This window comes from Vigna radiata, chromosome 5, assembly GCF_000741045.1.
Source record: "Vigna radiata var. radiata cultivar VC1973A chromosome 5, Vradiata_ver6, whole genome shotgun sequence".
Classification (NCBI taxonomy): domain Eukaryota; kingdom Viridiplantae; phylum Streptophyta; class Magnoliopsida; order Fabales; family Fabaceae; genus Vigna; species Vigna radiata.
In genome coordinates, this window is record NC_028355.1 from 22,065,565 (window position 1) to 22,075,846 (window position 10,282).

At 30.4% G+C, this 10,282-nt stretch overlaps 1 protein-coding gene across 1 annotated transcript; it reads left to right on the forward strand.

The window, feature by feature from the left end:
- On the forward strand, positions 1-2,680 carry LOC106762166 (cytochrome P450 CYP82D47). Its single transcript, XM_014645918.2, has 2 exons — positions 1-1,139; positions 1,967-2,680. Exons 1-2 carry the CDS (start codon positions 174-176, stop codon positions 2,588-2,590), a joined length of 1,590 nt encoding a protein of 529 aa, XP_014501404.1. The 5' UTR covers positions 1-173; the 3' UTR covers positions 2,591-2,680.
- The last annotated feature ends 7,602 nt before the right edge of the window (positions 2,681-10,282 follow it).

Genomic DNA, 10,282 nt, shown 5'->3' on the forward strand with positions numbered 1-10,282 from the left:
ATTTCGTAGTATCATATCATATGATATTTTTACAATAAAGATAAAAAAATTTCCCCAGCTACAATAAATCAATTGAACGCACCCAACCAAATTCCTTTTGGTTTCAGTATTTATANACTACAAGAAGCATAGTCCCATAATCAATCATCTGACCAAAAACATTCTTGAATACGATGGCTTTCCACGAAAACCCTCTCGCGCAGTACACAGTACCACTTGCCATCTCATTCTTCTGTCTGTTGTTATTTCTCTTCGTTTTTTCATCTCTATCCAGAAAGCCCAAAAACCACAGTGCAGCAACGAGAAAAGCACCACCAGAAGCAAGTGGCGCGTGGCCTTTGATTGGCCACCTCCACCTCTTAGGGGGGTCGAAACCGCCACACGTTACTTTGGGCCANATGGCCGACAAATACGGTCCCATCTTCACCTTGCGTCTGGGAGCTCACAAAACGCTGGTTGTGAGCGANTGGAAAATGGCTAAAGAGTGCTTTACCGTCAACGACAGAGCTTTCGCTAGCCGTCCCAAATCCATGGCCTTTGAATTGTTGGGCTACAACTTTTCCATGATTGGGTTCAGCCCCTATGGTTCTTACTGGCGCCATGTGCGCAAAATCGCCACGGTGGAGCTCCTCTCTTCGCATCGCNTAGACACTCTGAAGCACGTGATNGATGCCGAAGTGAAAGCAGCAATGANGGACAGTTACANTTTGTGGTTGAAGAAGAAAGACGGCGGTTCNGAAATGAAGAGGTGGTTTGGGGACATAACATTGAACATTATGTTCCGGACGGTGGTAGGAAAACGTTTTGGNAGTGACGGCGGTGTGAATGAAGAGAACGAACAGCTACGAAAGGCATTGAGGGAGTTGTTTGATCTGAGCGGTTCATTCGCAGTTTCTGACTCTCTGCCATATCTAAGATGGTTAGATTTGGATGGTATCGAGAAGAAAATGAAGAGAACGGCAAAAGAGTTAGATGGGTTTGTTCAGAATTGGCTTGAAGAACACAAACGCAACAGAGGTTGTGATTTAGGTGAAGGGAAACATAACCAGGACCTGATGGACGTGCTTCTTGGGCTTGCCGAACAAGGCGAAGAGTTTGACGGTCGGGACCCTGACACCACAATCAAAGCTACGTGTATGGTACGTGTCCACTTGTTATTACTTTTATTCCTTGCTTGTCACATGGCTCACAATTTTTTTTAATAATAAGTTATTTTCACACAATTTTTTTTAATGATTAAATATTTTGATACACTTTTTTAATAATAAAATATTTTGACACATATTTTTTTACTGATTTATAATTAATATATTTTAAATTTAATGAAAAAAATATATGTATAGTGTTAAAATATTATTAAAAAATTGTATTAACATATTATTGTATTATTGTTTTTATATTAAATTGATATAAATTTTTCTTTTTACTTTTTTTTTTAAATTAATAATAATATGACACACACACACACATATATATATATATATATATATATATATATATATATATATATATATACTACAAAAATAAAAAAGATAAATTTTAACATTTTAAAAAATATTAAAAATCATGTATAAAATTTATGTATTAAAGTATAATTTCCGTTCTTAAAAATATAAAAATTTAGTTTTTTTTTTTTATAAAATTTTACTGTGTGGTCAAATATGACCATGTAAATGAATCATCCTACGGTTACTTTAAAATATTTATAATACATTCACAATCTGTTTTTCATTGTCAAAGTAGAAGAGTATACATGGTTGTGTAATTTTCCATTATTTTATCTAATATAATACATACATATTTAAATTATTTAAACGTTAATAACATATAAAAGTATGATAATTAAAAAATAGCAATAAATATGTTCTTAAAATTTTAAATAAAAAAATTGAAAAACAATATTTTTTTTTTCTTTTCTCATTACTAGATAAATTTATGATGTTTTTCTCACTTTGGTACTTTGTAGGCTTTAATTTTGGCTGGTTCAGATACGACACCAGGAACATTGGTATGGGCTCTCTCGTTGCTTCTCAATAATCCTGAAACTCTGAAAAAAACGATCCATGAATTAGATACAGAAGTTGGGAGTGAAAGAATGGTAGAGATGTCAGATTTGAAGAAGCTAAAGTATCTTCATGCTATCATCAAAGAAACCCTGCGTTTATATCCAGCAGCACCACTTGGTGTGCCACATGAGTCCATGGAAAATTGCACAGTGGGTAGATATCACATAGTATCAGGCACACGTCTTTTGACTAATCTTTCAAAACTTCAGAGAGATCCATCTTTATATGAAAATCCCCTTAAATTTTGTCCAGAAAGATTTTTAACAACCCACAAGGAAGTGGATGTGAAGGGTCAACATTTTGAGTTGATTCCATTCGGTGCAGGTAGAAGGATGTGTCCTGGGATATCTTTCAGTCTCCAAGTTATGCAACTCACACTTGCTACCTTATTGCATGGGTTTGATATTGCAACCATTGATGGAAAACTTGTTGATATGGTTGAACAAATTGGCTTAACCAACATCAAAGCTTCTCCCCTCCAAGTTATTCTTACTCCCCGTCTATCTTCTCATATTTATGAATAATAAGCTTTTAGCTTATCATACAAAAACATCAATAAATAATCATCACTGTTTTAACTACTTTTATATTTAATTATTTACTTCCATTTCAGATATTTTCATGTTCTTGTCCCATCAATATCAGTATTTAAATTAGTAAGAAGTTTATAATTATAAATGTGAATAAATTAATTATAGAATAGAGTTTTCATTGAGTTAAAATAAATAAGAAAAAAAATTATTGATGACATGATCACATATTTTTTTATATGAATTCTTCTCGTTCCCTTCAAATATTTTATTTGATTTCTTTTTCAATCATAAAATATATTATAATAAAGTGTTTATTTTTCAGTGTTTCATTTATTCCATTTTGGTGAAATTATTGGATCTATTATAAGAATTATTTCTATTCTTATCTTTGATTCTCTAAATGAGAAAATGTACGGTAGAGATTTCAATTTTATTAAATTATAATTATAAAATGGAATGTAAATTATATTTTACAAGTTCTTTTATTAAATGTTAAATAATTAAACTCTGATGGATTAATAAAATAATTTTGATAATTAAAAGTATAAAATATACAAAAATTAAAATAGTATATGTCTATGGTACTTAAAATAAATTTTTATAATATGATTTAAAATTAACAATTACAATTTTATATATGAATAATCTAGTTTGTCTTTTGAAAAATAAAAAAGTATGATGCATTAATTAATTATATTAAATATTTTTTTTTTCTGGTTGAACTCATTTTGATTGATGACTTTCATATTAGTAAAATATTTGATTAATTTTTGTTTGACAGCTAAATTAAACTAAACATAGAAAGAGTTCCCAATCGAACTGGCCATTGAATTGGATTATGAATAAATGTTACAAATCATGACATGTAAAAAAGTAAAAAATATTTTGATAAAATAATTTTGAGAACCTTTTAATATAATATATATTATTTTCTCACTAATTCGTTATTTATTTATTAATATACTGACACATTTTAAATTTAATAAAAAATAACATATCCATTGTGTCAAAATACTGTTAATAAACGTGTATTAATATATTATTTTCCTATAAAAATGTTTGAGGAGATGGTCTTGCTGAATTTAGTGTTGGGAATAATTTATTTTTCACTTTTTGGAGAAAACCACTGTGACTTCTCTTCAACTAAATCTAAGGTAGACCAAAATGGGATCTATAATAGATTTTTTCTTTTTGTTAAGCAAATATCATAATAAGTACTTTATTTTGTTAAATAGATATTATACTGTTTGGTGCTTAACATAATTTTAATTAGATATTGGAAGTATAAGTTAGCTATACCACTTCCCATTTGGAATTGAATTTAGGTTAAATATATCTTTTAGTCCTCACATTTGTTTTCCATTCTCAATTAGGTCCTTATATTTTTTTTGTCCCAATTGCATCTAATATTTGTAAATTTGAGATAATTAAGCCTTCTCTGTTAACTGGAACTAACGTGGTAGGCCAATTGAGAAGGCTTAATTGTCTTAAATTTACAAATATTATGATGCAATTGGGACAAAAACAAAACGGAAAGGGCTTAATTGCCTCAGATTACAAATATTAGGGTGCAATTGGGACAAAAAAAAAAAAACATAAGGACCTAATTGAGAATGAGAAACAAATATGAGGATTAAAACATATATTTAACCTTGAATGTATAATTAGTAAGTAGTTGATGATGACTTTCTGACCAACGTTTAGACAAAATATATAATTAAAGGAAAACGAAGGATAATAAGCTGAAAATTCCTTAAATTTAGAAAAAAATTATCTATGCAATTAAGTAAAACCAGAACCTCGATTTAGATGATGTCTTTATCATCAGGATTAATACCTGAAAATTATATTAAATTTTAAATTTAATTTAATTTTATAAAATTAAGAGAGTTTATTAATTGATGTGAAATTTTTAACATCAATTTATATTGATTATATATATATATATATATATATATATATATATATATATATATATATATATATATATATATATAAAGGATATTTCATTCTACACTTTTTTATTGTTTTTCTTCTCTCTTTATTTATTGTACTTTTTTCAATTTTTAATCTATATTTGAAAGTTAGTTAAATCTTAAATAGTTAAATTCTTAACCAGCTTTTGAAAATCAGTTAAGGAATAAAAGGAGTACAATTAAAAATATAATTTACTAAAGGTGGAAGGATATTTATAATTTTAGAGATACGAAACAAAAAATTTCTAGGATCTTAGGGTTTGAGGGTATTAAATTTCTAGGATTCTCTCCTTGTGATGGTTGCGAGATAGAGCAATGGACGTGACGATGGATTGCAGCCAGTGGGTGTCGTGGTGACTGAGCTGTTTGGTCAGTTTGGACCTACTGGGCTGCAAGTCCAGAGTTTGGATTAGTTGGGTTTGGGCTTGGGCCTGGTTGTATTGCATGATTCATAAAGGGATGTTGCTCCCTCCACCACCACCCCTGCTCTTTCCACCTCTCTAATTTCTTTTTATTTCTAAAACTATTCTTCTCTTAAAACTTTATTACTTTTACCATTTATGATTTTGTAATATATTTGAAACCTAATTTTATTTCATTTAATCAGTAATTGAGACGCAGAGAATTGGACTGTTGTTAATGGTAGATTCCTGCACAAAGGCAAACATTAGCGTATGTTAGCTTTGTTTTTGGGTCAATACCTATTTTTATGTCGCTTGCTCTTCTGGTTTTTTTTCCTAGTTTGGAAGCATGTGTGATTTTTCTAGGTCGATACTTGAAAAAGATTATATACATTCTTTTCAAGTGCCAAAGTTAGAACCCCTCCCCAACTCTTTATCATGCTAGAGTTGCATGTTTTTTATCAGAAAGTTAGAATTCATTAAATACAGTATTACGCTAATGGAAACGGAAATGAAAAAAGAAGAGACCATCCGTGAGAGATGTGGTGGTGAGGTGCAGTGAGTGAATAAATGAAATAAAATTAGGGTTTCAAATATATTATAAAATCCTAAATGGTAATAGTAATAAAAATTTAAAAGAATGGTAGTTCTGGAAATAAAAGATATTGGGAAGATGGAAAGAGAGGGAGTGATGGTGAAGGGAGCAACATCTCCCACGGGGTCTTGGTTTAGTAAAGGAAAAGATGAAGACATAATAAACAAAAATAACAATAAGGATAAGGTAAAGAGATTTTAAAATGTGTCTTTAAAATTTAAAGTAATAGAAAATAGAATTAATTAATTATTGACATTAATTAATGAAAATAAATTATAAATGGAGAGATGAAAATATTAATCTATAATAATTATTATTATAATTTTGAGAAGAAAATTATTATTATTGATTTAGCAATTAATTGGCAATCAAATTAATTTAAATTAAAATGGGAAAGGGAAATTAGTTTGATAAAAAAAAAGTTAATGAGATTATAAATTAATTGGAAATTTGATTTTAATGATTCATTAAAATAATGAATGATCTACTATTTTCGATTAATATTGAATTATATTATTTGTTGTTTATTATCTATTGTTTCAGGAGAATCCATCGAGCATATTGTATTTTTGAATGAAATTTTGGATAGTGGTGAATGAATAAGGTTAGGTAGAAAATAAGAGTAGTTCCTTTGTTTAGAAATACGATAAACTTTGACTGATGATTGGAGTGAGTGATTGTTGGAATTGGAATGGGTTAGTGTTGGAGTTGTATCTGAACGTGTGGTTGATCGATGAGCATAAGAGTGGGAGATAGGACCACTTATTGTACCTAATAAATCCTGAGACTACCGATCAATCAAGATAGCAACTCCCTTTGGCCTTGTGTGCGAAATGGGGACACTTGAGTATTGAGCCTTCTTTGTACGGGGTGATGGTGTTTGTCTTGTCCTTGTGTGGCATGAAACATGTTCCTTAGCAAGGTAGGCGAGATTACTCGAGCAGACCTGTAGGAGAGGCTACAGGGACCTATGAGGAGGCTACACGTTTGAGGGAGGGTACAAGAGTGTGACTTGATTCTTTTCACTATGAAGTTATGGTATTGTGGAGGCTCATGGTGTGATTCATGAGGAAGGATTCATGGTGAGGTTAATTTTGATTGAGGTACATATGATGTTGATTCATGGTGACGATTTGATTGAAAATGATGACGTGAGAGTATAGTCACGTTATAGTTAATGAGGATGTTGGTTATGTTCATAGTATAGAAACAATTATGTGAATATGGGTAACGCTGTAGATGAAAGAGATTATTGTTAAGTTGTGCTTACTTATCTTGTACATATTTTTATTGTTATTGGTTGTACTATGGTAGCTTACCCATATTTGTTTATATTTGTAGTTGTGTGTGTCTTGCGATGATTGTACAACTTTTGGTTATATGGGAGTATGTTGCAGATGTTAGCCTTATACAGAAGAGAGGTTACATTTTTTAATATTATATTCTTAATATTATATCTTTCCCATTTATTTTATTTCCTTTAGTTAATATTATAAAGCAGTTAATATTCTGAATAGTGGTCCATTTGATTTTTAAAATAAAAACCGTTTGTAAAACGTGTGTGCCCATCATTCCCACCATGATCTCTTCTGAGGTTAAATACTCTGTGATGGTTTTTAGAATAAAATAGATTACAGAAAATTTCATATCAGGTCACTGAGCCTACTCTTTCCTTCATATATATCACCATCGTGTTTTAAGAGCAAGGGTTCAGAAACCAGAAATTAGGCAAGCATACAACGTACAACAATGGCTGGAGGTTGGTCTTTCTGCTTCCGCTTTTATTCTTGTAAATCTAAATATGATTAAATGTGCTTGTTTGATATATTTAGATTTATTGAATCTTCAGTATGAATCTTTGTATGAACATGTTTTTACATTCGGTATCAGAGCATGTTTATCCTCTGCCTTGTTTGGTTCACTCCTTTGCGTATTGTGTTTCCAATTTTATTAATTGTTTTGAAACTGGAGAAAGAAGAAATATTTTGTGAAATTTTTTTTGTGAAATATTTCGATGCTGAAACCCTCACGTATTACTGTGTTCGCGTTTGGTATACGCATTTTGGAATCATGTGAGAGGTTGAAGATGATTGAAACGATATTTGGTTTTGTGTTTCATTTTGGGCATCTTTCAGAAAAATATTTTTTTTTCTTCATACATACGTGCACTGGAAGTGAAAGGTATGCTGTTGCTTCTGGTTTTAATTCAGATTTTATTCAATTTTTTTTTATAAGACTGTACGTTTCTGGTTTTAATCCAGAATTGTTACTCACTTGCTTTTCATATATTGTGTTTACATTGAACATTGAGATTGACGCACTGCTTTTCCGTGCTTTTTCATGTTTCTGGCTGGAGCACGTTTATATTTATATATATAATATATGTTTTGGAGAATGAGCAGTGCTTTCAGTGCTTTTGGATATAAATATAATATATGTTACTGGTTAAAGTGCGTAGTGCTTTTGGATATAACAAATATGTGGCGCAGTTCTTTCGTGTTGTTATTATATGCGTATATATCTGCGGATTAAAGTGCTCTTTCCATGCCATTTATACACGCCATTTATTATATATGCGTAAGTACTGCGCGACATTTATTATATATAATGTGCATGAATATTATATATTTATAATATATGATGCTTATATTTATTTAGATTAAATATAAGATCTAAAGATAATTTAATGTTTAGTGATAAATATAATTTTTAATAATTAGAGAGTAGNTTCTTGTAAATCTAAATATGATTAAATGTGCTTGTTTGATATATTTAGATTTATTGAATCTTCAGTATGAATCTTTGTATGAACATGTTTTTACATTCGGTATCAGAGCATGTTTATCCTCTGCCTTGTTTGGTTCACTCCTTTGCGTATTGTGTTTCCAATTTTATTAATTGTTTTGAAACTGGAGAAAGAAGAAATATTTTGTGAAATTTTTTTTGTGAAATATTTCGATGCTGAAACCCTCACGTATTACTGTGTTCGCGTTTGGTATACGCATTTTGGAATCATGTGAGAGGTTGAAGATGATTGAAACGATATTTGGTTTTGTGTTTCATTTTGGGCATCTTTCAGAAAAATATTTTTTTTTCTTCATACATACGTGCACTGGAAGTGAAAGGTATGCTGTTGCTTCTGGTTTTAATTCAGATTTTATTCAATTTTTTTTTATAAGACTGTACGTTTCTGGTTTTAATCCAGAATTGTTACTCACTTGCTTTTCATATATTGTGTTTACATTGAACATTGAGATTGACGCACTGCTTTTCCGTGCTTTTTCATGTTTCTGGCTGGAGCACGTTTATATTTATATATATAATATATGTTTTGGAGAATGAGCAGTGCTTTCAGTGCTTTTGGATATAAATATAATATATGTTACTGGTTAAAGTGCGTAGTGCTTTTGGATATAACAAATATGTGGCGCAGTTCTTTCGTGTTGTTATTATATGCGTATATATCTGCGGATTAAAGTGCTCTTTCCATGCCATTTATACACGCCATTTATTATATATGCGTAAGTACTGCGCGACATTTATTATATATAATGTGCATGAATATTATATATTTATAATATATGATGCTTATATTTATTTAGATTAAATATAAGATCTAAAGATAATTTAATGTTTAGTGATAAATATAATTTTTAATAATTAGAGAGTAGTCACAACATCTTTAATTAGTTAAATTATATTATAAAGATCACTTTATTAAAACATTAATTGTAATTAATTATATATAGTGTGATGAAATATACCCACAGGATTTTTGTTACATTTGTATAATTAATTAGGATAAAATATTAATTATAATTCTTCATTTTCCCACAGGAATTAAGAATAAAATATAATTTAATAGTTTTATCATAAGGTTAGATGAGTCTAATTGAGTAAGACTTTAGCCCACAGGCAAGTTTTATGTTAATAGACTTATTGGTAAAGACATGTTTTGCATTGGTAAAACATGACATTCATTTTAGTCTCAAATTATGATAATGAACATGATTTTGGATTTGCAGTTTCTCAATCTGCGAATTTTTCTGATATCAAGTGTGGTATTCCCGAATTGAAAGGAAATAATTATAAGATCTGGAAGGAGAGAGTTCTTCTTCATTTAGGTTGGATGGACATAGACTATGCTATTAGAAAACCAGAACCACCGGGTATTACTGAGACTAGCACTCCAGAGGCCATTGAACTTTATGAAAAATGGGAGAGGTCAAATTGTCTCTCCGTAACGTTCATAAAAACCAACATTTTTGCTGGAATCCGGGGTTCGGTTGATCAGTATGAGAATGTCAAGGATTTACTGAAGGCTATTGATGAGCAGTTTACGACGTCTGATAAATCTCTTGCCAGCACTCTTATAATACAGTTTTCATCCTTAAAGCTCACTAGAATTAGAGGAGTGCGTGATCATATCATGCACATAAGGGACACTGTGGCTCAACTAAAAAGCTTTGGAAGTTACCATGTCGGATTCTTTCCTAGTGCACTATATTTTGTGCACTTTGGCTCACCATTATGCTCCCTTTAAAATCTCTTACAACACACATAAGGACAAGTGGTCTATTAATGAATTATTGACCATGTGCGTTCAAGAAGAAGAAAGACTATTGATTGAAGAAGGGGAGAAGGTGAACTTGACCACTTCGTTTAAGAATAAGAAGAACCAAGTTAATAAGAAGGGAAAGATTCCTGCTCA